Source organism: Strix uralensis, chromosome 17 (assembly GCF_047716275.1).
Source record: "Strix uralensis isolate ZFMK-TIS-50842 chromosome 17, bStrUra1, whole genome shotgun sequence".
NCBI classification, from domain to species: Eukaryota; Metazoa; Chordata; class Aves; order Strigiformes; family Strigidae; genus Strix; species Strix uralensis.
In genome coordinates this window covers 17,785,374-17,811,637 of record NC_133988.1, presented here as the reverse complement: position 1 = coordinate 17,811,637, position 26,264 = coordinate 17,785,374, and the positions used below count along the sequence as shown (strand labels likewise).

At 50.3% G+C, this 26,264-nt stretch overlaps 1 protein-coding gene across 3 annotated transcripts in view; it reads left to right on the top strand.

Moving 5' to 3' along the window:
* TTC28 (tetratricopeptide repeat domain 28) overlaps positions 1 to 26,264 on the top strand; it is a 189,264-nt gene that overhangs the window by 135,895 nt on the left and 27,105 nt on the right. For all 3 annotated transcript variants that reach the window (XM_074886761.1, XM_074886760.1, XM_074886762.1), the window contains 8 exons: positions 572 to 1,079; positions 10,218 to 11,559; positions 11,943 to 12,466; positions 14,022 to 14,131; positions 14,396 to 14,525; positions 14,924 to 15,142; positions 17,178 to 17,343; positions 23,204 to 23,344. In XM_074886761.1, coding sequence (XP_074742862.1) covers positions 572 to 1,079; positions 10,218 to 11,559; positions 11,943 to 12,466; positions 14,022 to 14,131; positions 14,396 to 14,525; positions 14,924 to 15,142; positions 17,178 to 17,343; positions 23,204 to 23,344 — 3,140 coding nt within the window. The remainder of the gene's footprint in view (positions 1 to 571; positions 1,080 to 10,217; positions 11,560 to 11,942; positions 12,467 to 14,021; positions 14,132 to 14,395; positions 14,526 to 14,923; positions 15,143 to 17,177; positions 17,344 to 23,203; positions 23,345 to 26,264) is intronic.

Genomic DNA, 26,264 nt, shown 5'->3' with positions numbered 1-26,264 from the left:
CTCAGGAGCCTGTTGCTTCGACTGAGCTTACAGGGTGGAGGGTGGGACAGAGCAAGCATTCGTTTGCAGTGTTCTCTGCAGGGGAATATCATTATTTGTCTGGTTTCTTATGAGCTGCCATACACAGAGTCATTTGCTGTGTTAGCAGGACTTGGTGTGGATGTTGAAGTACCATGAGCAGTGTCCTGAGGGGTGGCTGCCTGCAGGGGCAGTGCTGCTCGGTGAAACAGCTCAGGTGGGTCCTGGGGTGCAGTTTTCTGCAGCGATCACTTTCTCTGTTTCCTCGGTGGTCTCTGCACCTTTGCAGTGCCGTCCTTCCCTCTGCCAGGTCTCTCACACGCACACTGTACGCTTCAGAGAAAGAGCTCATCCTAGCCCTGGTGTCCCGAGCCACCCGTTCCTGTCTCCGCCTGAGCTGCCACGGGGTGTAGGAGAGCTGCAGAGAGCAGGTTTTCTAGCTAGTTAGGTTCTTCCTCCAGAACGGTCTTTTGAGGCTTTGATTTCTAGGGCTGGGGCCATCTGACATGTTTCCACGAATACTTGTACTTACTTTTTGTCTCTATCCCTGCAGGCAGCGTCCTCAGCACTGAGCAGTCTGGGCCACGTGTACACAGCCATCGGGGACTACCCAAACGCACTGGCTAGCCACAAGCAGTGTGTCCTCCTCGCGAAGCAGTCCAAAGACGAGCTCTCTGAGGCACGGGAGCTGGGCAACATGGGAGCAGTGTACATTGCAATGGGGGATTTTGAAAATGCAGTGCAGTGCCATGAACAACATCTTAAGATCGCCAAGGAGCTGGGGAACAAGCGGGAGGAAGCTCGAGCCTACAGCAACCTAGGCAGCGCTTACCACTACCGGAGGAACTTCGACAAAGCCATGTCCTACCACAACTATGTGTTGGAGTTGGCCCAGGAGCTGGCTGAGAAGGCCATTGAGATGCGAGCCTATGCTGGCTTGGGCCATGCAGCTAGATGTATGCAGGACCTGGAGAGGGCTAAGCAGTACCATGAAGAGCAGTTGAACATCGCTGAGAGCCTGCAGGACCGCGCTGCTGAAGGCAGAGCCTCCTCCAATCTAGGTAAGGCCTGACATGGAGCAGAATTTGTCAGGGAATGCAGTGACTGTCAGAGGTGCTGCCGGGATGCAGGAGGTTTGCTGTGTGTTGTCTTCTTAGTTACCCCAGTTTCACCGGACTGTCTTCATAAATTAAACAGGCACTTGGCAGATTGTCTGCCGATGTAATGTATCCCATGTTCAGTTATTAACCTGCCCAGAAAGGCACCAGAAAGCACAAGCTCATGGCAGAAGGGAGATGAAAAGGGAAAGTGCGTTTGAAGAGCTATTCAGGTGTCAGAAATAAACCTAAGTCTTGCGCTAAGGCAAGAAGCGATGTGTTTATTACTGGGCTGTTTCTTTGAGAGCTTGTCAGCTGGGTATGTCAGTATATTGCTGCCTTGTAAGTTGGGAGACACACGGGTCAAATCCTAACCAAGTTTGTTTTCAGAATGTACACATTAAAATAATAGTGTAGGAGTCTCCTGTTCTTCTAAGGAGGAGCACTGGCATCCTGCTGGCAGGCTGGGAAGGAGTGAATTCCATCAGTGAAGCCCATTCCTGCTGCTTCTTCACAGCGACAGATGGGGAGGCAACCAAAGATGCATTTCTGTCTCTGCCATGGGATGCGGCGTTTGCACTGCTGATGTTCCAGCTGTCGTTGAGGATGTGTTCTCAGCTGGCTGGGAGTGGCAAAACAGGGCTGTTGCTGGTATAACAAAATATGTGTTTGCTGGCAGCCCCTGAATCTCAGCTCTTGCAGGCTGCCCCACACTGTAAATTAGCTTGTTTCTGCTTGGCAGTTGGCACTTGGTTCATTTGTAGATGCTAATCGTACTCTGATGTTATCAACAGCAGGTAATTGAAAAGGGCTTGATGAATTACTTAATTTCTCTTAATAGCTGAGTCTTCAGGAGCTGAATGAAGAAGATAAGGTGATCAGGAGAAAGGAAAACAGTCCTAGCTTTCTAATTAGCGTTGGGAATCTCCTCCTTTACACAAATTAGGTCAAATGTGTGAGGCAAAATAGGTTTGTGAGGCAAAAACACTTATGGTGTGCTTAGCATTAGAGAGCAGGGAGCATTGACAACGTTTCTGTCAGTGTGACCCAGCGCCCAACAGGCCGGAGGGGTGGGGGGGGAAGCCTTGCATCTGACTTCCTCTAACGTTACGTAAGGGCTTTTGCAGAGAACAGCAGCCGATGCATCTAGCAAAGCACAAACTGCATCCCCACCTCTGCTGCCACATGGGGCTGGTCCTGGGGAGATGCAGAGATGCAAGGGATCCGCTGGTCCGTGACAGGGACAGAGGGGCCCACGTGGAGGAACAGGACCCTGCACTGTCCAGGCAGGGGGACAGCTCTGGGTCCTGGGTCGGGGAGATGGAGACCTTGTGCCTGGGGAATGCACTGGCTTCCCCACTCATGGTCAGGTCTGAGGGAAAGTTCCTCTTGCTGTGAAGCTGAACTTAATGTGTTTTGTTTCCAGTGGAAGCTGAGCAGAGGGTGTGCAGGCTGTTCTGGTGTCTGGTTACTGGGAGGTGGCACGGCTGCGGTCAGCTGTGAGCACCTATGGAGTGGGGGTGGATGTGCCCTGAGCAGCACTGGCAAACCTCCAGAGATCAGAACCACTTTCATTCACCTCCCCTCTGAGGCACTTGCTGCTTTCTGAAGAATTGCCTCAGTTCTTTCTGAGCAAATCCAGGAAACAGAGGAAGAGCAGTCTGGGGAAATGGAAGCTGTCACTTGGTTTTGTTTTCCTTCCCTACATCAGTGTGGTGATGAGCCATCTTGGCTTTTCTGTATTGTCTCCTCCTGGTTTTGTGAGCCCTTTGCCACTGGGCAGACCACAGCTCTTTTGCTAGCAGAAGTTCAAGTTCTGTAGTATTTCTTCTAATTGCCTGTATGTTCAGTGTAGTCTGTCTCTGTGCTACTCAGCATCGTAAAAAACCCCAACAAACTGGTGCAGAAATGTTGCTACAAGATGGGTTTAGCAGTTCGCTGCAAGTGCTGATACTTGCTGTAGCTGCTTTCCCTCATCCCAGAATGAAACAAGCACTGGTGCACAAGGAAGCAACTTGCTCTTGTTCCTCAACCTTCACGGTACTCGCTTGCAGTTTAAATTCTCTCACCATTTTGCTGGCTCAAAATCAGTCAAGTTGGGACTAGAAAATTCATCTTATTATCATTACTAATCTTACAGCAGCTTTGGATTTAATGATGTTTTCAGTATGTAATTCCAGAAATTTTTGTTGAAAAAAAAGAAAAAAACCTAAGAAAAGGAAAGAGTTTTGGTGCAGGAGAGGATGTTTTTCTTGTGTTGGATTTAAGCCTAAATATAACTTTCAGTTGGTATGCTGACTCAGCCACTCCACACTTCATATTAGAATAGTTTTCCTAGCTTCTGAGTGCAGGATCTCACGTTTCAGCTGTATTTGGCTATATTTTTATGTCTTCTCTGTCAGAGTTAAGTTATACTGGAGAAAGAGAACATACAGTTCTTGTTGAGAAAGTCTATTACTGTTGTTTAAAATGCATCCAGTACCAATTAAAAAGTCAAGTCTTAATTGTCTCTTTCATATAATCCACATGCAAAACAAAACCTCATCAAAATAACCATGCTGACAGGCAAAAAAAATGTATCTAAATGTGTGTTTCTAATCCAGAATGTTAGAGTTGGCCTCTTTGCTGAAGCAACAGAAATTTTCTGTTTGCATTTCACTGATGTAGATGGAAAGCTCTCTTAAGTGTACTATCTAATGCTGAGCAAGACAGACACGGAATGTAACATGGCCCAGCTGCTGTAGGGCTCTGCTGGGAGGTATGATGCGCTCTGCGACTCGGTGAGCGGGAGGTAGTGGACTGCGGGCAAGTCACAAGTTATCAAGCCCTTCACAACAAGGAGATGTGGAGTTTAACCAGAAGTCTCAGACTGTCAACCTTTGCAAAGCAGATGGTGTTTCCAAATGCCAAGGCTCCATGTGGAGAGCTGGCTTCTCAGCCTCTGCAGCTTTTAAGGGTTCCCACTGCAATGGGGAGAGGACACTTCAGATTATTCATAAAACACAGTTCAAAGCCTCTCCTTGGTGCTTCACGTCTCTTTGTGGCTACATCTTCATGTGCTCGGTATGTTGTCCGAAGATGCTAGCTATTTTCTTTTGAAGCATTTTTGCAATTAGGGTCAAAAACCGGTGGTTACGTTTGGCCATCCCTTCCCGTACTGCTGAAGGACCAGCTAACTCGCCCAAGGCCCCTTCCCCTCGTCCCTGCCCGCTCTCAGGCGCGCTCATCCAGGCGGATGCTGCCGGGCTCTCCTCTCCGCTCCGCTCCGCGGATGGGGCTGGGATGTGGTTCTCCCACCACATGGGTGAGCTTTGGAACCACTTTTGCTCAGTTTCAACTTCCAGCGTGTTCATATTTCATTCTGAAGGCACAGGTTCAGCTGGGCGGTGTTTCCTCGGTCTAAGCTGGAGGCCATGGTGCAGCTGTGACCCCATCGCGACGCAGAGGTGTGTTCTGGGCTGGCCGGTGCTGGTGGGAGGCTGGAGGCGCCTCTGACTTCTGCTGGAGCCGCCTGCTGGGCTCCAGCCCAGAGGCTGCACAGGCTGTTCCAAAGTTAGTCTGACACTTTCTCTCTCACCTTACCAATCCGTTGCCTGAATTGGAAAAGATTGGTGATTGACACAGGCAGAATGTAACTTTTATGGTTATTTTACTGTGTCTTATACAGGTTTCTACTCAGTTCCAACTGTATTAATCATTAAGGAAAGAAAGCTTGTGAATTGATGTAATTTGTGCCATTTTTGGTGCTTTACACTATATAAGGCCATCTCTGGCCATCTCCCCTCGTGTCTGCTGGGTTCTTATCTTGGGTCTGTTCTGCTCTGTCCTTCACGTGCTGTTACAGAGTGCAGTCCAGCTGCCTGACCAGAAGACTGTCTTTTACTTTGAAGTCAATAATTATAGCTGTAGGAGTGAGTCAGAATGCTGGTGTTTTGACATGACAGTGTGTTTCTGGATCCTTCCTCCTTAAGTGCCACGACAGATGGGTGACAGCTCGAGCAAACTAATGTGATAGCAGGCTCCATGGTGAGGAGAGCACAGCTTTGTTTCCTGTTACGCTACTTGGTTTTGTCCTGGGTATCTCCTGGTAAACATTTGCTCACTGTTTTTCTCCTTTCTTGGCAGTAAAGAGGCTGACTAAAACATTTATAACTGTGAAGGTCTACGAACCTCATTTTGTCTGTTGAGGAATGCACAAAGAGAGAATATATTTGGTAGGTGATGATTTTGGAGTCTGAGTCAGAACCTTTCCTTCCTGCCCGTCCTTTGGAATTACCCCTGGCAAATGGTGGAAACACACCAGGAGGTGCTGCGTGGAGTCTCTCACCAGATTCCTCTTTTCCCAAAGGCAACCTTAATTTTTTAGATAAAATTCTAGGAATTTGTTTGAGCGGGGCTTGTGGCAGAGAGCAGGCTTTGTGGTGGACGTGGTATCCAGGGTGAAACTCCATCCATAGCCTCTCCAGAGAGTGGCAGCACTGGCTGTTTGAATAACCTGTTGCCCTAACGCTTAGTATGAATTTTACTTCTCTGGCTGCCGTTTGCCTTTCAGAGCCGTGCTCTGTGTCTGACTTGCCATCTTCCTCTCCCGCTTCCCTTCTCCTTCATGCGGGACAGGAGAGGTTGGTGTCCTGGGGCAGGAATTCCTATTATCTCCAGCCCCAGATACACCTTTTTTTATCCTCAAGTGTAGTATGAAGTGGCAGCGGGAGAGAGTCTGGGTTGGGTCAGCATCCCCGATACTCCTCCTCTGTTGTGAGTTCCTCCATGTTGAGGGAAAGAAGTAATGAAGGGGAGCATAGGGCTTCTTACTGGCATCCTCATCCTTCATCCACCGCTCCTGTGGACACAGCGTCTGAGCTGTCAGCGGCACTTTAATGGTGACCACTCTGCACCGACTTTCCTTGTTCCTCACAGTGAAGTGGAGTTTCTTCAGGGTGCTTAACTTGGAGGCTGAGCTGTGGCATCCTGTCTGCTCACTAGGGCCTCCGTGGATACCGAAGGTTTTTCCTTCTCTGTCAAGTCATCTGAGTATTTGCCAAGTAATCTTCAGTGCTACCAGAGATGTTGATCCAAGGAGGGTAAGACGGCTGAGGTGGAAAACTAAGGAGAGGAACTTTGTGACAGGAGTAGGATTCACATCTGAAGGCTGGTGAACCACAGGTGGCCAGAGGAACCTCAGCCTGATCGAGCATCTTTTGCTCTGCAGACAGCAGCGATCTGTCCTGAGGACTGTAATGGATAACAGATACACTAGTACAGGAGCTATTTAGAAGGACTTTTTGGGCACAAGAGAAATTGTAAGCTAAAGTATGGATTTCACACCAAGCTCCTGACATTATCTCTTAATACATTTTTTTAATGTACTAGGTGCTAAAAGCAGGAACTTTCATTCCACGCTGCTCCAGCACCCCTTGCAGGCAGGCAGCTTTGCAGATGTTTTTCTCAGCCTAAATTTTTCCATGTCAGTGCCCTGTGGACAACAGAAGCACTAAGTCACAGGCCAGACCTGCCTGGGCATCATCTTGGTTTCTAAGGTGTCAGCTTGGAAACTGATCTAGATGTAGGGAGATGGGTATTAAATAAAGTAATTATTGTCTCTTCTAGATGAGCAGAATCCCTTGCAGCCCAAAATGAGCCTCTCTCTTTTCTAAGAGGCATCTGGTCTGTTTCTTGCAGTTGTTTTGTTGCCAAAGATTGCAGCTAAGGAGCTTGCATCGTGCAGGACATGGGAAGGAATGTGAAACGGCTCACGCATAACATGGCTCGCAGATAAAACATACATGGAACTAGTACCAAGGTGTAGAGTCAGCATCCGCTCAGAGCAAGCCACGTGTCTGCAGTGCAGGGCCAAGGTTGTCTCTGGCTTCGACAACAATTTATTTAAGTGTATAGCTGAGGGTGGACTGAGGCTGGGAAAACACAGTTGCCATTTGATGGGAGGGAGACAGAGCAGGATGCTTGGAAATAAGGGCAGGGAGGGCAGCTTGTACGGAAAGGCTGATGGAACCCCCTGAGCAGCAACAGCGCAGCAGGGGTGTGCAGTGGGCCGTGGCTCTCGTTTGCAGGCGCCGGGGCAGCCGGGCTCGGTCGGTGCCTGTGCGTGGCGGCCAGATGTGTCCCTGGAGTCTCTCTGCGGGTCGGGCTGGGCGGGAGCTGCCGGCCTTGCAGGGGGAAAGGTCCCCATGCTGTTCCGGGTTCCTCCAGGTCTCTGACCTCCCAGCCAGTCCTCCTCCTGCCCGTCCCGTTACTCTGTGTTTCAGCCTGCTGGCACCTGCGAACCTCAGCAGGTTGTGGCTGGTAGCTCCTGGCAGTGTCCTGGTGGCATCTTTCTTTCTCTGTTCCTTGAGAAGTAAGGCTGTGTTTTATTTCTCAGCATGACACACTCGGGATTAGTGAAGCATAAGGAAATGATCTGTGAATGTGACTTTGTAGAGAGGATGGCTGATGAGTTCATTCACGTCCTGCAGCAGCCACTTCTGCCAGGGATATTACTGGTGATGTCGTGACTTGGTGGTGTAAGTGTTTTGGGGAGGGTGGGCTCAGAGGGAATGGTCTGCGTGCCGTGCAGCACCACGGAGCGCCGGCTGCGACTCACGGAGTCGAAGAACGTGTTCCTGAGGCAGCATGTGCTCCAGCAGTAAGGGATGTCCCTGTTCCTGGTGTAATTCCTTGGCCCATGAGTGGTTATTGCTGGCCTCAGATACTCTCCCAGAAAAGCCATAGATGCTCAGCGTTACCAGGGGAATCAACGATAAACTGAGAGAGTGGAAGATGCCTCCTGTTACTGCACGTGCCACGTAAGACAAATACCACGAATCATAAACCAACTGCGCGCCATTTTAACAGTGACATTTTGTTTGCTTCACTATCCTACCGTAGGGCTGTTCTGGAGCCTTGGTACTCTGACGGTGAAAGTAATTTCCAGGGTTGATGCCCTTCTGTGGGTTGCACCAGCATTGGTCTGTAAATTGATGAACTCTTCTGTGTCCATCAGGAATCACATTTGTCTCTGTTTGCTGGATGTACATCAGTTCACTGGGTAGCTCCTTCTCTCTTTGTTTCCAGATGATGGCTCCCTGCCCTCATAACCTGGAAGTGCATGTCTTTGCATAGTTTACTGCTGATTTTCATCACCCCAAGCTGAGTGTTTTCCCACACCCAATTCCTCAGAGGAGGTGGAGAGTGGTGCTGGTGGAGGGCCATGGCATGCCTTCTCTCCTTGAGGAGTCTGTCTGCTTAGCAGAAAGAGATTATGAAAAACTTGCTCATCCCCTTCTTCTGGAAACCCTGGGTTTTCAGGGGGGGTTTTCGATGAGCCATGTGTTTAGCTTTCTCACAGGTGGGGCCCGCTGCATTGTGCCTTGCTGGGCAGGGCTGGAGCCGAGGCACCGGCGGTGCTGGCCGGGAGGGACACTGTTGGGAGGCAGGGCTGGGAGCGTGGGCTCCTGGGGGCAGCGCTGGTGCTGCCTGCTTCCAGCTCAGACACCTCGCACTGCTTCCAGGGCAGAGATCTAGCTAATTCCATCTTTTGTAGTTTCTGAAGTAACGGGACACTTTTACAGTGACTGTTTTTTGCAGTTCCTAAGTTACATAGCTTTGTGTCCAATCCAGTTCCACCCCTTGTAATTACTTTGTGTTTTGTCTGCCGAGGTCGATGGTCTTTCCCGTGAGCTCTCTGCTGTGTGTGGCAGCGCGGCCGTCCCCTGAGCCCCAGCACTGGCCGTGTCTCCAGATAGGAGACGAAGGGCAAAATTATTCGTGCAGGGTCACTTAGCTTAGTTCATCCCGCCCTTGCTGCCACCACCTTCCCTCATCATACCAGAGGGAAACATCAGCATGCACCAGCCAGAGGTGTGACAGCTAACGCTGATCACTTAGAGCCGCGGGCTCGTTGGAGCTGAGGAAGGACTTGGCCAGGAGCTGGGCTAAGACACCAGGGAGCCAGTCCCTCCTGCCACGAGCCCCAGCTTTGATCACGATTGCAGTGCAGGGGGAGAGAAACAAACTGTCAGCAGCAGCCAAGCGTTTTCTGGTTTTATCCTGTTTTGTTCTGCCCATGTTTTCTAAATTGCCTTCTCCCGAAGCGTCACATCAGTAGGACAGTGAGCAGAATTTGTGAATGATTTGCTTTGACAGAAATACAGGAAATCCAGCCAGAATGCTTCATGCTGATGTAATGGAACTTGGGTTTTCAATCCTACGTGAGTTTAAAAAATGAATCTGCGAGGTCCACATTGCCTTGGGAAAACAGATTTCAGCCTTCGTGTTCCAGGCTCACTTGGAAAGTCTCTGTCTGCAAATGTCTCATTAAAAGTAAAAACCAAGAGGAGGCTGATGCGCAGGGCCTGATCACAGCGTGCTGCGCCTGCTGGTGACTGGGGAAGGCAGCTGCCTACTGACCTCCGCATCTCTTCCCCCTCAACACGTTGGTTGTGATATGGAGGTGGAAATTGGAAGCTGTTTCCTTTTAGGGGCAGGAAAAGACCTGAAGTTGTCTTCAGGTGTCAAGTAACTGTGACAAGTCTGCAGGATCTGTGTTTGCAGGGCCTCCTCCTCCTCCTTTCAGATCTCCAGGCCTGTTCACAAGTGTTTGCAAAGGAGCCACATGTATAATTAGCACAGAGTTTAATTGAAGCGTAAGTTGTAACCTCAGCAGATCCAGAGCTCCTGTTCCCATGTCTCATAACAAGTGCAAGATGACTGGACTGAAATTGAAAAGCAAATGCTTCCTTGCTCAGTGTGTTGAGTATGGAGTCACTGGGTGAATGATGAAAAAAAAAGTGGAAAAAAAAAAGCATAATCAGAAAAGAAAATGGGCATTTTATAAGGCCAAACTGTCCAGTTGTTGTGGTGAATATGTGCCTTGTGTAATATAAAACCTTCTCCAGGCTTTTCCTGTTAGGAGCAGGGAAGCAGTTCATCTGGGAAGGGCCAGGCCGCGTCAGCCGAGCCTGGGGTGTGTCAGGGTGCTGTGGGGAAGGGAGGGGGTTGCCGCAAGCTGTGAGGGCCAGGCTGCAGGAGGGTCCTGGCATGGCAAGGTGCTGCAGAGGGTGAGTGCAGGGGAGTGTTTTTGTTGAGCCCATTTCTGTTATTTTTCAGGAATCATTCACCAGATGAAAGGCGACTACGACACTGCCCTGCGGCTGCATAAAACGCATCTGTCCATAGCTCAGGAGCTGAGCGACTACGCGGCCCAGGGCCGGGCCTATGGCAACATGGGCAACGCTTACAACGCCCTGGGCATGTACGACCAGGCTGTCAAGTACCATCGGCAGGAGCTGCAGATTTCTATGGAAGTGAATGACCGTGCCTCTCAGGCGTCTACGCATGGGAACTTAGCTGTCGCCTATCAAGCGCTGGGTGCCCACGACCGTGCTCTGCAGCACTACCAAAACCATCTCAACATCGCCCGGGAGCTGCGAGACATCCAGAGTGAAGCACGGGCCCTCAGCAATTTGGGCAACTTCCACTGCTCACGAGGAGAGTACGTGCAGGCAGCCCCTTACTACGAGCAGTACCTGCGCCTGTCCCCAGAGCTGCAGGACATGGAAGGGGAGGGGAAGGTTTGCCATAACCTCGGCTACGCCCACTACTGCCTTGGGAACTATGAGGAAGCTGTTAAGTACTACGAGCAGGATCTGGCCTTAGCAAAGGATCTTCATGACAAGCTGAGCCAAGCCAAAGCCTATTGCAACCTGGGCCTGGCCTTCAAAGCCTTGATGGACTTCAGCAAAGCAGAGGAGTGTCAGAAGTACCTGTTGTCCCTGGCCCAGTCTCTGAACAATTCCCAGGCCAAATTCCGAGCTCTGGGGAACTTGGGGGATATTTTTGTCTGTAAAAAAGACGTAAATGGTGCAATAAAATTTTATGAGCAGCAGTTGAGCTTAGCTCATCATGTTAAAGACAGGAGACTGGAAGCCAGTGCCTATGCAGCCTTGGGCTCTGCATACAGAATGATACAGAAGTGTGACAAGGCTTTAGGTTACCACACGCAGGAGCTGGAGGTGTACCAGGAGCTGGGAGATATGCCGGGTGAATGCAGAGCACATGGTCACCTTGCTGCGGTGTATATGTCGCTTGGGAAGTACACCATGGCCTTCAAGTGTTACGAAGAACAGCTGGAGCTCGGGCAGAAGTTGAAGGACCCCAGCATAGAAGCCCAAGTCTATGGTAACATGGGCATTACCAAGATGAACATGAATGTCATGGAGGATGCTATCGGCTACTTTGAACAGCAGCTGGCCATGCTGCAGCAGCTCAGTGGAAATGAATCCGTGTTAGATCGGGGCCGAGCCTATGGAAACCTGGGAGATTGTTACGAGGCTCTGGGAGATTTTGAGGAAGCTATAAAGTATTATGAACAGTACCTGTCTGTGGCACAAAGCTTGAACCGTATGCAAGATCAGGCAAAGGCCTACCGGGGCTTGGGCAATGGGCACAGGTAAGGAGCACCACGTGTGTATTCTACCAACGGACGGTGAAGTACAAGTGCACACGGATGCAGTGTGTGGCTGATGGGGTGTGTTTGTGTGGCCATTGTACACGTGCACAGGGACGCGGCACAGGAGCGAGTTACAGGGTCCTCTGGGTGCTGAGGACTGTGCTGCTGGCTCAAATAGTGAAGCTGAGGTTGCTTTGCCCTGAGAGGAGAGGTTTATAGGGTGGCAGAAGAAGGAGATTGATTCAAAAGTGCCGGGGATGTCTCTTTGGGGGAGTGTTTGTCTTTGCCCGATAGGTTTGAGCCGGCCTATAGAGGAAATGACAAAATATCTTCTCTCAAGAAAATACTGGCAAAATAAATGCTGTTGTTTTCCTCCCTTGCAGGGCTATGGGAAGTTTGCAGCAGGCTCTGGTGTGCTTTGAGAAGAGGCTTGTGGTGGCACATGAGCTGGGGGAGGCATTTAACAAAGCCCAGGCCTACGGGGAGCTGGGGAGCCTGCACAGCCAGCTGGGGAACTACGAACAGGCCATTTCTTGCCTGGAGCGGCAGCTGAACATCGCTCGAGAGATGAAGGACCGAGCCCTGGAGAGCGACGCTGCCTGCGGCCTCGGTGGGGTCTACCAGCAGATGGGGGAGTACGACACAGCCCTGCAGTATCACCAGCTGGACCTGCAGATTGCGGAGGAGACCAACAACCCCACTTGCCAAGGCCGGGCCTACGGGAACCTGGGCCTGACCTACGAGTCCTTGGGCACCTACGAGAGGGCGGTAGTTTATCAGGAGCAGCACCTCAGCATTGCAGCACAAATGAACGACCTTGTAGCCAAAACCGTGTCTTACAGCAGTCTGGGGAGGACTCATCATGCCTTGCAGAACTACTCTCAGGCTGTGATGTACCTGCAGGAAGGTAAGAGGCTGCATTAGGCATCACAGCATGTGGTGGTAGGTTCGGGGGGATAGGGGGGAGGCCTGAAGACATGGAGAGAAGCGAGATACTGTGAGCGTGGCGCTGAGAGGATGTGTTTGACTAGCCTTTGATGCAAAAGCTCTTGCAGACACCCCTAGCTGCTGCTGAGCATCTGTGTGAGTAGCTGTCCAAGCAGGCTGTTATGGTCAGCACACCCTGTCAGTCGGAGCCTTCCTGCTGTCCTGTAGACAAAGCAGAGCACAGTCTGTGCCTTCCCGGGTATCTCAGCAAGCACTGAGCTTGAATCCAGACCACACCTGGCAGAGTCTCTTCATAAAGCTCACTTGTGCCTGAGCCTGGAAGGTGTAAACCTTCTCTATAAATAGCGCTGCATAGCAGGAACTGGCTCTGGGAAAACCACATCAGGTCATGATGGATCTCTGTGATCCTGAGAGCGGGTCTCAGCCTGACGTGTGCCTTGCTGATAGCCACCTGCTTTTCCTTCTGCGTTCGAGTGGGAGTGAGACCAGGTGGGTGAGCGTCCTCTGAGCTGTGAGTGGAAACAAGTTGTGTTTGACAGGAGGTGAGGGAGGTTCAGCCCTTGGTGTCCGGGAGCCATCTGCTGCTGCTGAGCACCGGGGCCAGTGCTGGCTGGTGAGCTGTGCTGCTGCAGGGGATTCCAGCATGCAGGCAGCATCTGTTCGGGGTGGTGGCTCTCTGATGAGGAGATGAGCAGCGGAGCTGGAGTGTATGAAGCTGGAAGCCGAAGGATTAATTACATCAGTTAGTCTGGTTTTCCTGAAACTGACCTTGGCAGGATTCCAGATGCTGAGGGAATTCAATTAAGTTGGAAGGGGAGAAATTAAATACAGGTCCTTCTCCTGGTGTGACACAGAATTCCTGAAAAGCCCGCAAACGCTGGCTGCTGCTGAGCTGCGTGGCCGTGGCCAGGGCCCTGCTCCCCAGTCCGTGGGAAACCTGAGGGGCCTAAGAGGAGGCGGCTCTGTTGTCGGCAGGGCCTACAGAGGCGAGAGGTTTGGAGCGTGGTGGGAGGGGGAATGACACAGAAGGTGCTGCTGGAAGTGGAATGAGCTCCAGGTCGTTCTCGCCAGGAGCCTGCCCTCTGCTCTGGCTCAGTACATAAACCGTGCGGAGCCTGCCAGAGGCTGGGGAGGGCTGGTGGGAAACGAGCCAGCAATGTGGCAAGAGGTGTCTTTTCTGGCAGTGTTTGGTAGCTCAGTGTGGTGTTGTTTGTCTGTGTGGCTTTTAAGGTTTAAAAGTTGAACTTCTTGATAGAGGCTTAGTGAGTGTGTCTCAGGGGACTGCCCCTTAACCTCACTTAGGGGGGGTCCGTGGAAATGTCCTGCTGAGGCACCTCTCACACCGGTGCCAGTTCGAGTGTTGGCTGCAGCTGCAGGCGCTGGCGCTGCCCTGCTCAGGGTCCCCTGCTCAGCAGCTCCGGGGCTGTCCCTGCCACAGGAGCCCCGGGGTGCTCTGCTGGGCTGCTGAAGCACCTTCTCCCCTTTGGCCCTCTCTGACTCCAACTCCTTCCCAGGACTGAGGCTGGCAGAGCAGCTGGGACGCAGAGAAGATGAAGCCAAAATCCGCCACGGTCTCGGCCTCTCCCTCTGGGCGAGTGGGAACCTGGAGGAGTCTCAGCACCAGGTACACATGGGCTGCTCTGTGCTGGCAGGCTTGTGTCCTCTGAGCCCTTTGGGTCATTCCTGTCTTCAGGGGAGGAAATGTCTGTCGGGGAGGTTGCGTTATCACTTGCCAAAGCCTCCCTCTGCCCCAGAGGCTGCTGCCCGAGGGGCTGTCTGAGGCAGAGCTCCCCTGCCCCGGGGCTGTGCTGGCCCCGATCCTCCTGCTCTCCCACGCAGTGCTTTGTGCTGTCGGTAAGGAAGTCACCGTGGCTGTGTTCCCTCCCAGCTGTACCGGGCCTCGGCGCTATTCGAAACCATCCGACACGAGGTGCAGCTGAGCACGGATTACAAGCTGTCACTCTTCGACCTGCAGACATCCTCCTACCAGGCCCTGCAGCGAGTACTTGTCAGTCTCGGTAAGAGGTGCCATCAGATGCTGAGACTGAACTCCAAGCTCATGGCAGGAGTTCAGCTGAAGTTGTGGGGAGGCAGTTCATCACACCTCATCTGTCCAGCACAGCACAGCATTTCTCTGCCAGGACAGAAATAGGGGTGTCCTGCTTTGGGTTTCAGGCACCTTTGGATCTTCTTTCTTGCTTCCTCCATTCATTTGCCTTTCTGTGGCTTGTTTTCCCATATATTTCCTACAGCCAAGATGATCTGTGGGACTGCACTCCAGCACAGAGGCTACTCTTTCCAGAAATAAGTGCTGTGACCCTGCTTCCCCCAGTTTTAGTTTGGGTTGGGATGGCAGCTGTCCCTGTTCTGCAGACCACCTTGGTGTCGGGTCTGAGAGATGGCTCTGTCTTTTCAGGTCACCATGATGAAGCGTTGGCAGTAGCAGAGAGAGGACGAACGAGGGCATTTGCTGACCTGCTCGTGGAACGTCAGACGGGGCAGCAGGACTCTGATCCGTATTCTCCAGTGACCATTGACCAGGTCCTGGAGACAGTGAATGGCCAGAGGGGACTTGTTCTCTACTATTCCCTGGCTGCGGGTTATCTCTACAGCTGGCTGCTGGCTCCTGGGGCAGGTGAGGTCCTTTTTGGGGATAAGAGCCTCTGAACAAGCCTTACAAAGGTAGAACGGTACCATTTGTAGATAGGGATGAGTGTGGGACCGGTGGACGTACGAGGGAATCCTTTCCATCTAGTACCTTAAAGCTGAACGGACTGAAACCCATGGCACAGCTACAGCAATAATGACATAGAAGTGCTTATTCAGGGCTTTGTTGTTCACCTGGAGATGGAAATGTTTCACGTGCTTAATATTTCCATTTTCAACCTCCAATCTGTACATATTTCCCACAGGGCAGAGCAGAGCAGTAATGAGATTCTGAGTGTGTTGGCTCTGTGAGAATCTTCTATGCATAAGAATCCCTACTTTAATTATATTTCTGTGCTTTATCCTTCCAAAAGCTTTTGACATGTATTCACTGAAGTGGATTGCAGAAAACAGAAGGGCGTCCTCGCTTCCTGATACACCATTGAACTGCCTGATCCTCTGAATTCTCCTCATATGAATGTGGAAACACTTATCGCAGAGGAGCAAGGAGGATTAATTTGAAAAGGATTGCTTTTTGCAGGCAGCTGTTGTTCATTATCTAATAAAGCAATGAATGTAAATTTTCATGAGTTCTTTCTGGATATAATTTAATAATTGCAGCCCTTCACCATGACAAAGCTAAAGATATAAAAAGCACTATTGAGATTGCACCAGAAGTGCTCCAGGAAGGGGAGCAAACATTCCTACATGCCTGACTTCAGATGGGGTGACAGTAATTGGGAGATACGCTTTTTGGGGGCGTTTTGCAACGTTGTGTGTGGAAGTGTAAGATGGTGTTGTTCTGCTGTGCATCCAGTCACTAACTGGCTCTTCAGGCCTATAGTTTGCACAGTAAAATGCCAGTAATTCTATAGTATTAATATCAAGCTGAGCTTATTAAAATTATGTGGACCGGAAGTGCAGGGTTTGCCACTAGGCTTCACGAGCCGTCTCCTCCTTGCCCAGACGGGGTCTCGTAGAAGAGCAGTTGCACTCTTCAAGTGCCTCCTCGAAGGCTCTGTCAGGCGTTGGGACGGAGAGGGACTGTGGTGCTTCAAGGCTCCTGCTTGAGCAGCTCTGCTGGGCAGCCCTTCAGCAGGGACTCCACCCCAGCCACGGTGACCTCCTCTTGTTTCGTTAGTGCTGATGGAGAGAGTAGCTTCAGTAGCAGCGCAGGATCCTCATTATCCCACTGAGATGGTACGCACAGAGCCTCTTCACTGATTCTGTATTTGCTGCTGTTGCTGCAGAAGGAGTTGCTTTATTCTTTATCGCTCCACTCTTAACTGGGTTAATAATTTATGCTGTCGAGGCAAACAGGGCATCCAGAGCAGTCTTTTGCTGTTGATCACAGGCTGTGGAATTAATTGTATCAGGAAGGGTATCCCAGTCTGAGTGGAGGAAGGTTTTATCTGCAGTAAGAGTTGAATTCTTAACAAAATAGTGAGTGTCCTTTATCTGGTTTACCCATTGTGAAGTGCTAACTTTTAATATTTTACTATGTATTAATCCATCTTTTTCTTTCTTTGTATATAATGCATTTTCATGCATATGAGTGAAATGAAAAATCAATGTGCGATGCGAGGAGGTTCTGCTGTAGTAATAACAGTCTTGTTCAGCATTTGAGCTTTGTGTGTTCAATTATGTGATCAGAGGCTATTAATAGGTATTTTTCATGTGCATCTCTTGAAACGCGAATTACTCTGGCAGGTGCTTGTATGAAAGATCTGGTTTATAATTTATATGAGAGTGCTGCAATAGCAAATGCCTTCTGAGCAGCTCATAAAAGTGCTGCTCTGCCTTTGTACCTTTGAGCCGTCATCTGCGAAGCACAAACCCAGATTTTAAAAGCAGGGCTGTAATACCGAATGCTGGAAAAGCCCTGTGGAGGCGCAGCACGGAATGCTCTTCCCCAGTTGTACTGGAAATGCCAAATGCTAGGGGCTGTGCCACCTTCCTAGGCACTTGCTGGCAGCGCTATTCCTGCCCCGCAGAAGTAACCTCGTGATTCTGGTGCCTTGCAGGAATTCTGAAATTTCATGAGTATTATCTGGGTGACAGCCTGACAGAAAATGCCGGGGAATTCCATGAAGCCAACAGCGTGACCCTGCAAACAATAACGAACGCAGCGCTGGAACAGTACATCTCCAGTGTGCGGGAGGCCCTGGGGGTGGATTCCTACTATACCCGGTAAGTTGGGGAGGGGGGTCTGACATCCTGGTTCCTGCTCTCCCACCTGAAAGCGATTTATAACAGTCTGGGATGAGCTAATTGGCCGAGGAGTCTGAGAACTGACAGTCAAATTGGGGCAAATTTTCATTGCAGCAATAAAAAAATCGCTTTATTTTTGTAACCATGGCTGGTTTTCCGCCAAGCAGCTCCACATGCGCATGCAAATAAGGTTTGAACCCATAGGCTGGGGGGTGGATCTGTAGATTGGATGAGGAGGCAGGTGCCACGTCTGACTGTATATGGGCAGATTCCATCCTACTTACAGTTTCCAGTGTAATTAATTCCCTGCCAAAGGTTTACTTATGAAAAACTGCAAATACCGTAGGAATTCCACCCCCCTCCAAATACGTTCCCTTGTGGCTATAGCTAAGTAAATAATTTACACTGAATTAATCCGTCTGATGAATTTCAGCAAAGAGGGAGGAACCTTTCTCCAATCCATTACTCGGACAGGTCCCACAACTATGTTTCCTTTTTTGTTTTTATCCCATGGATTTATCACAGCTCAGGTTTTTTTGCTTATTTATACTCAGTCTCATGATCTCTTGCGGTATTTGGTTTGATTTATGGTTGGTCGAAGCTGATATTTACGAGTAGTTTTTCTCTGAATGCTTCCGTCTGAAAAGCTGAGCTGGGGGTGTCGTCGTGTGTTCCCTGAGAGTGAAGTGTACCGGGCAAAGGCCGTGGCGACAGTTTCAGCTCCTGCCATAAGTGAGCCTTGCTGCACAGTCACACCTTGCTTTCCTTCGGCGGCTTAGTGGCACACCGGCTGTCGCAGGTCTAGTTTGCTACTAGTGCAAAGGGGACTTAAACATGCTGGCTGCTTTGTTAACCAGCCCCCAAAACTGGTGTGTGTGGACGCACTGGCTCTTTTAGGTTATACCATGTTTTAGTCTTTTTTTAAACCATTTTGCATTTTTCTGCAGCGCTGAGGTTTCTGAGTGAAGCACTTCTGAGTCCCTGTGGCTGTGGACAAATGTCGTTTTCCTCACCTGGTTTTGACAGTGAAAGCAGTAATGGAGCTGCCCCGGCCCGTGCCCGCGGCAGCCACCCCGCAGATCGCTCCCCGGGCGTGACCCGCCGTCTGCAGCGGCAGCGTGCCCGAGCCTGGTGTTCCGAGTAATGATGTTGGCCAGGAAAGAGGAAATGATGGCATTGATCCTCGAATCGATTTGTGCTCGGGGTTCTGTGGGCAACTGGGAAGCTGTTGAGCTCCCCTAATTAATCCTTGTTCAGCCTTTGTAACAACTACCGTAGGCAGCAAAAGGAGTTGCACATCCGACACCGCAGCGGCGGGAGTTAGAGCGCTGCTGTGCGGGAGAGCAGAGAGCCCAGGCTGTGCTTTGTGGTCCACTCACCACAGCGTCCTTGGCTTCCTGCCCTTGATGCTCGCACCTTGGTTGGACAGGACAGGAATTGTCTGTCAGAGCGAAATAAGAACATAACCCCAGGCCTGAGGTTTCCCATTAGGTGTTTCAGCTATACGGCATGGTACCAAATTTCCTAGTTGCTTTCCCCAGGGTTTGCTCCAGTCTCTCACAGACAGATTAATTCTCCCCTTGGCACAGGGGGAAACACGACGCTTGGTTGTGTTACGTCCCCAGCACCGGTAATGAAACTGGTTGCAGTCAGCTTGCTGGGTTTGAAGCTCTGAGAGCGCTGTGGACACGTGTGCTCAGCACAGACAGCGAGTCCCTCTGTGCCGTTTCCTTCACGGGACCGTCGGGTGCTAGAAGGGAGTTGGAAGCCATCAGAGGTTCTGGACTCAGGCCTGCTAGACTGCTTTTGCCATTTTCACTGATTTCAAAGTAAATTAATGATTGTGTGTCAGTGCTGGGATGCTGAATGCATCCTGAAAGTTTTGCAAGGCAGGATGGACTCAGGTTGTGGTGACACATTCTCCTGGTTTTACCTTTCTTTAGGGAACTGAAGAGAAAGCTCTGCCTAAGATTTTTTATTTTTTATTCCCCTGTACCAGAAAAAATACTGGATTTGTGAAGGTTTGGGAAAAGGTGTCTCTGTCTGATAAATCGGTGGTGCACAGTGTCGGGCTTATCTTTGCTCCTCAGCGCTCTGGCTTTGCTAGTCCAGGGAATACACGCGCTGGGGCCCCAGCCCAACCTCTGGCTCCCGGAGCCTGATTCTGGGCTCGGGCCAGCTTGAAGAATTGTTTTGAGGAGCCACTGCCAAGCTGCTGAATACGAGCACCAGGTTGTGAGTTGGGAATCAGCGCTGTGTGCTTCGTGTGCGACCTCCGAGGCCTGGCCAAGCCTTGTGCTGTGGCCCAGCTTCTCTGAGAGAGGCAGCAGCTCTCCTGCCTTAAGCTGCTGCGGGAGACCTGAGTGGGGACGGTGGCGGTGATGAGGTGGCGCTGCCCGCAGGGTACCTCTGTCCGGAGGAGTGTGGGGATGCCCTGGCGTGGGGCTGCCCACTCTGCTCTCGGGCTGGAAGCGTTTCCCTGCCATGATAACCTGCTTCCCTGGGAGGGCTGAGAAGGCTTTGGGGCCTCTGGTCTGGGTGTGGGGGTAGGACTGGTGCTGCCGCAGCACAGGGCGGCACACGTGTGTGCAAACACCTTCTCTGTGGTTCCTCGGGGAAGAGTCTGAGGTGTTGTAAGGGGAGCGCTGGGATCTGCAGGCGGCACCTGGGGAACGCAGCCGGTGTGGCCGGGCTGGGCTGTGCAAGGGCTTGAAGAGCAGAAAGTTTGAACCAAAATAATGTTACTAGGGTTGAGGACAGGCTGGAGAGGTGGGCCAGTGCAAACTTGTAGTGTTGAGACAGTTAGAAGCCAGAAGTAGTGACAGCTGACTTGTCTCCAGCGATCTCCAGCGATCCCCATGTCTGTGCCTGTTGGATTTACAGTCGTGTCTCGTTTGGGTGCGCTTTGGGTTTGTACTTTCTGATAAGTTGCACAACCTTTTGTGATTGTAAATGTCACTTTCTGAAGGGAAACAAATATTTTTTTACAGCTGATTGGATTATTCATTTGTCTGTGAGCTGTAACAAACTGCTCGTTAGTCTAGGGTTTTTATTAAATACTCTGAGGAACAGCAAAGGGTCTCTCAGCCAGCTGAGCACTCAGAACATTAGGGAACAGACATACACAGAGGAGTAGCTTGCTTCATATTTAAGCCCTGAGAAGCTACAAGCACGTAACCACTGCTATCCAAATGATCATAATCATGAAGTTACTGCTAATGTATAAATGGTACGTTTAAGAAATGGCCTATCTTTGGTGGTGGTGGTGGTGTCTGGGGTTTTTGGGCTCTTACATAAAATCTGTTCTGAGACTTCTGCATCTGTTAGCTTCAGTCACACCTTCCGAATTACGTGTTTCAAGTCTTGCTTGAAAATGAGTTGCATGATTCCCATTAAAGGAAATGTCAAAAGTTACTCCCTCCAGCCTTCATGTTTCCTGGGTTTTGCAAATGTGTTCCGGATGTTGATGCTTCATCCAGTTCTGTCTTGTATGTGGATGTGGACTGTGAGCCCTCTGTTCTTTCTGGGAGAATAGAGTCGCTCCCTCCAAAGTGTGAATACTGACAGGAGGGACAAGAGGGGGAAAAAAACAGACTGAATTGGTTCCATCTACCCTTCTCTTAAAGCATCAGGGTTGTGTGATTCAGGTTACATCTGTCTCTACGTGCTGATGGTTGCATCTTACCCTGTAGATCTGCATATACACAACCAAAGTCTGCAGTTGTGCCTTGTGTAACAGATTTGCAGATACTGTTTTCAGTATCTCCTCCTGGCAAAGGGAGTCCTTCAGTCTGTAGGTGCTGGGATGAGTTTTTAATTTACTGTGATGTCAGCTTCCTCCTCTCTTCGTGGTGATGGTAGTGGTATGTTTTTGGTTAAGGATTCTGGGTTTAACGCTTGTGTCTGAGATCATTGGGCTGGTGTGGTATGATCACAGGCAGGAGCTCTTTCCCCACTTCAAAATTATATGCAGGGAATTAAACAAACAAATCTTGTCTGTTCTGTGTGGGTGAACGTCATGTTCTGCTTTGAAATGTTTTCCCCCCATGGATCGAGCGCTTCCCCCCAGCACTGCTGACTTGCCACCATGCTGCAGCTCGCCAGCCCCCCAGCAGAAGCTGTCATCTGCAGTCCCGGGACCCATTCTCTGCCTGCCAGCACAGAACAGAGGGTTTCAGATATGTATAGCACACATGTGAAGACTTTTGTTTGACTTCTCAGTTCACAGCTTGCTTAAGTGCACTGTAGTTGTGTGCTGTGGTGTCCCAGTTGCAGTGCCGTTGCCTTCCGTAACGCTGTGAGCGTGTCTGTAGATCGTTGTGTCTCCGGAGTGGCACGTCTTCCCCTTCGCTGCTCCCGGAGAGGAGGGATGCTGTCACGGGATGTGGCGTCAGGGTTTTGCTGTGGTGGTGTTCAGTTCCACACTGCAGCCTTCACTTTCTGCTGGAAGTGGTTCCTTCCAGCTGGTCTGATTAAGCCGACAAATCACACATACTTGCAAAAAAATAAAGTGTGAGGGACTTTAAAATCTGCTTGAACTTATGTTGGGACAGGCTCCTTTCTCTTTAGGGAGAGCATGTGGCCTGATCTCTGGGGTTCATGAACTCAAGATTTTTGCCTCTGCAAGGAGCTGCAGATACTCATTGTGAGTATTGCTCTAAACTGTGCCAGAACTCAAAGCTGAGCATGCCTGCAGCTGGAGGAAAAACACACAGGAGGCAGCTGTTGACAGCCTTTTCTTTTCCCTTCCCCCCCCCCTTTTTTCTTTTCCTTGGCTGTTGTTCAGCTAGTCCCATTTCAGCATTCATTAAGTGATTGGCTTTTGTCAGGACTTACTCTTTTAGGTTATCAAATTTTATTGACCTGGAAGTATGCTTACGAGATAACCTGTGGTCCATACAGCAACACGGGGACAGCCTGTGCCTGCACAAGTACATATTGTGCGTTCATTTAATTTGTGTGTTCTTTAGTGGAAAATGTGCCCTTGAGGAAAGGCTCCAAGTTGTCAGGCACCCAAAAGGAAACAGAAATGAGATGCAAGGTGGCTTCAGCAGGTGGCATAGCAGGTCTGGGTTAAGTGTACAAATTCCAAGGTTTGTGATGTGCCATATAGTATGCAAATTATTTACTAGATTAAAGGGAGGAATTGTTAAAAATGCATATACAATAGTTGTGTTTGCCTTCTGCTTTTAGAAAGAACAGAAAATGCTAACAATTTGACATAAAATCTATACTGAGATGATAATTTAGATATTAATGTCAGAAGATGGAAAATTTAGGAATTTTGGCCTCTATTTCTCTCTGTATTGCTGCTGTCCTAGTGGTGCTGTTAGAGTAATTTTTTTTTCCTCTGTGCTTTCCCTGTTTGTACAACAGGAAGAGCAACACAGCTCCCTTTTTTTATGCTGCGCTTTGCCACTGAAGGAAGCACACAGAGCTTGGAGTTACTATTGTGAAAATATGAAAAGGATGCACTAACACCTGTTCTTAGGCAAATCGAGGGCTGAGTTGGTGTTTCCTGCAGACCTCAGCTTTTCTGTGTTGTGCTACAGCTTCCAAAGTCCGTACCTGCAGTGCATGGGAACTTGGCTCCTGTATTTCCATCAGCGTGTGCCACCCTTTAAACCTTGAGGAATACCCAGGAGAAGAGGGGATGGGGTTGTGACTCTCTTGTACGCCTACTGGAAGGAGGTGACGCAATCCAGGGAAAATCTGACTTTAGCATTTGGTTGAGGTTGTGTCTGAAAAGCATTTTCTCTCAAACTGGCTGAGCATCTGTCACAAAGCTGTTGCTCTGTCTCGCATCAATGACTCCTTGACCCGGCTGTTCCCCCTGCAGAGCCTGTGCCAGTAGCGAGACTGAGAGTGAAGCTGGGGATATCATGGACCAGCAGTTTGAGGAGATGAACAACAAGCTGAACTCAATGACTGATCCAACTGGCTTCCTGAGGATGGTCAGCAGGAACAACCTCTTGAACAGGTGAGGATACAGCACTGCGCTGTGGGGATCAGCGAGCAGAATGAGACTCTTGGTGAGGGGCTTCTCTCTGAAGTGGGGGTTCAGGGTGCAGCCGATGCCGTTGCTCATGGTCTCCCTGCAGCCCCGCGTTGTGGGGCACAGAGCAGCAAACTGATACTGTCCTTGTTGGCTGCAGTTACCACCTGTTCTTCACAGCGTGGGTGGACAGGGAGCATTGCGCCTCGCTCTTAGGACCAAGGTTCCTGTGTTAGTACTGTGCAGCACTCTGCCCTCTGAGCCAGGGGCCCATAGGCTTTTCCCTTCTCTCCTTTTCTTTTGCATTCATGTGGCGCAGTGAGAATTTCTCTCTCAGGAGAGCTCTGCGTCTTGCTCCTGCTGGGATTGAGAGTCCATTGCTGCCTCGTGTGTCGCTTGTGCGTCCAGCCCGGGAGCTTCAGGTGCCTCGTGGCCTCTTGGGGGCTGGTTTTGTTCTACAGACTCAAGTGCTGGATATGAGGGACGCAGGTCGTGGAAGGGCACCGGGTCCTGTTGCTTCCTTCTTTAGAAATGGACATTTTCAGTAGGAAGGAGGCAGGACAGGGACTGAAAGCATCCTTGTGCCTCTTGTGGGAGGGAGGACCCCAGGCACAGGCAGAGACCTAGATAGGACTATGTATTTCTCTTAAGAACTGAGTAGCTTGGCTTGAGAGATGTAGGGGGTAGCATCTTCATTGCGTTTCTAGGTGAATTTGATAGCTTAAGGTGATTGCCAGCAGAGATTTGTTAACTGATTACTCTGTCCTGAGGGGCAGCCATTTCAGATCTGCTCTTCTCCTGGCCAAGCACTGGTTATGACTGTCTGAACAGTGCAGGGGAATTCTGTTTTGTCCCTGCTGTCTGTGAGGTGTGGAGCTTGGAGCTCTCTGCTACACAATTACTATGGAAATAACCTGGTTTTGTTGATCTTAACTGTTGTACTAATTATCTGGGAATATGCTGCATTTCCAGAGTTACAGGACTGTGTGCTAGCTGCACAGTCTCCACTCATTTTCTGCCTCTTACAACTTGTTCAGGTCTCAGTCTTTCACATTACTGTGCTGATCAGGGCAAGCATTCAAAACAAAAATTGAAGACAGAAATTTTCCAGTGTTACCGCTTCCCTAGTGGAGAGGGGCTGCATGATGCAACCCAGGGTTTCTGGCTAGATCTTTGCTCCAGCAAGGACTGTGAGCAGAGGATACCCCAGGCCTTTCTCAGCTGGAAGAGAAAATGTGATCAGCCTGCAGTGCTGTGAGCCATCACTGGAGCTTGTGAGCTGTAACAGCATCCCCGTGAAACTGGGAGCTGCCTGTTGGCACCAACAACTGGCCTGTTTTTCTTTCCAGAATCCACACGCGTATCTGTTCAAGCTGCTGCATTGGTGATGAACTATGAGTACTTGCTAGATTTGGATCTAACATGCAGATCCCCAGAATTGCTGAGATGTTTTGCTAGTTCATCAGGCTTAGAAGGACAGGATGCCCCTCCGATTACAGGGGGAAAATGTGATCCGATTCTGCTCCAGGGAACACTAATCCTCAGGAGCACTGTAGAGGCCAACCGTGCAGCGTCTGTGTCTTTCTGCTCCATGGCAGCCAAGTGCATCACCTTGAACCTGCATCCAGGAGCTTACCTCAGGTGCCTTGTCAGGGAACTAGTTTGTAGCTTTCGGGGGAAGCTCAGGGATGGGGCAACTCGGGCACTTAAAATTAAAAGCACCCTTACAAGAGCATCAGGAGGAGCACTAGAGCCATGTCTTCGATGTTCTTGCCACGAGCACTGAGGTGAAGAGCATGAGAAGACACTGCTGTATGGCCTGCCTGCCTGCCTGCCCACCTTCTGCCTGCGGGTGGGGGCAGAGCTAATGCTGCCACATCTGGTTTGTGCCTGGCTTGCTGAGCCCTGAATTCAAGGTAGATGCTGTGGTCCTGCCCGAGCCTCCTGTAGTTCACGTCTGCTCCAGTCCCGTGGGTGCTCAAACTGGAGGCTACAGAGTATAGTAGGGCTCTGTAGAAAGCGTTAGCTGGTCTCTTGATACACTGTGTGGTTCTTTATAATTAAGCTGTGTGGAGAGTGGTGTGGCTCATGGCATGCAGCACACTGAGCCTGGGACAACAAGGAGACATCCTTGCAAGAGCCCTGAAACTTCAGGAAGGAACCAGATGAAAATCTGCATGGAAGAGAGCAGATTAAGAAATAAAACGGGAGCAGACAGCATTTCTGTGCACTGGCCTAGAGTAACAAAGAACTGTGAGCTCTTGGACTCTGGTTAAGCAGCAAAACTGAGTGGTTCAGTAGAGCACGAGCTGTGATCTTGTAGCTCCAGACTCCAGCTCAGCTCCTCTCTGCAATGGCTTTTCTGCCACCCAGTGCTGAGTGAGTTCAGGTAGCTGGAGGTCACTGCTGAGTGGATTGTTGCTGTTTCAGAGGATGGTCAGGTTGTGGCTCACAAGCAGCGACTGAAGGTTTGGCGTTTGTTTGCTTTGACTTCTGCGCTGCAGGGGACAAAGGGAAGTCAGACTGCTTGGAGCGGAGAGTAAGAGCTTGTGTTCCCTACTGCCAAGCAGGCCCTGCTTTCCTCATGTGGGGCCTGAATGTGTGTTCACATCTTGTGCTTGAATGTTGGAGATCCTCAAGGGAGTTTGCATGGCTTGGGGCCAGTGCAAGTTCCCTCACGCACAGGAATTGCACATGCTGTTAAGGTCCCATGTTAGCAAATGAGGCCCTGGAGATGCTGGGACTGTGTGGAGCCATCCAGTCTCCTGTCTGGCGACAAGCGGGTGACTGAAGGGAAGCCCTTGGTTTGGGACGGGTGCCCTCTGGCTGCTGTCATCAGGTAACCTGGCTTTTAAGCAGAATAGTACAATTTTTTTGGCAGTTCTGCCTAGAGAAGCAAAAATGT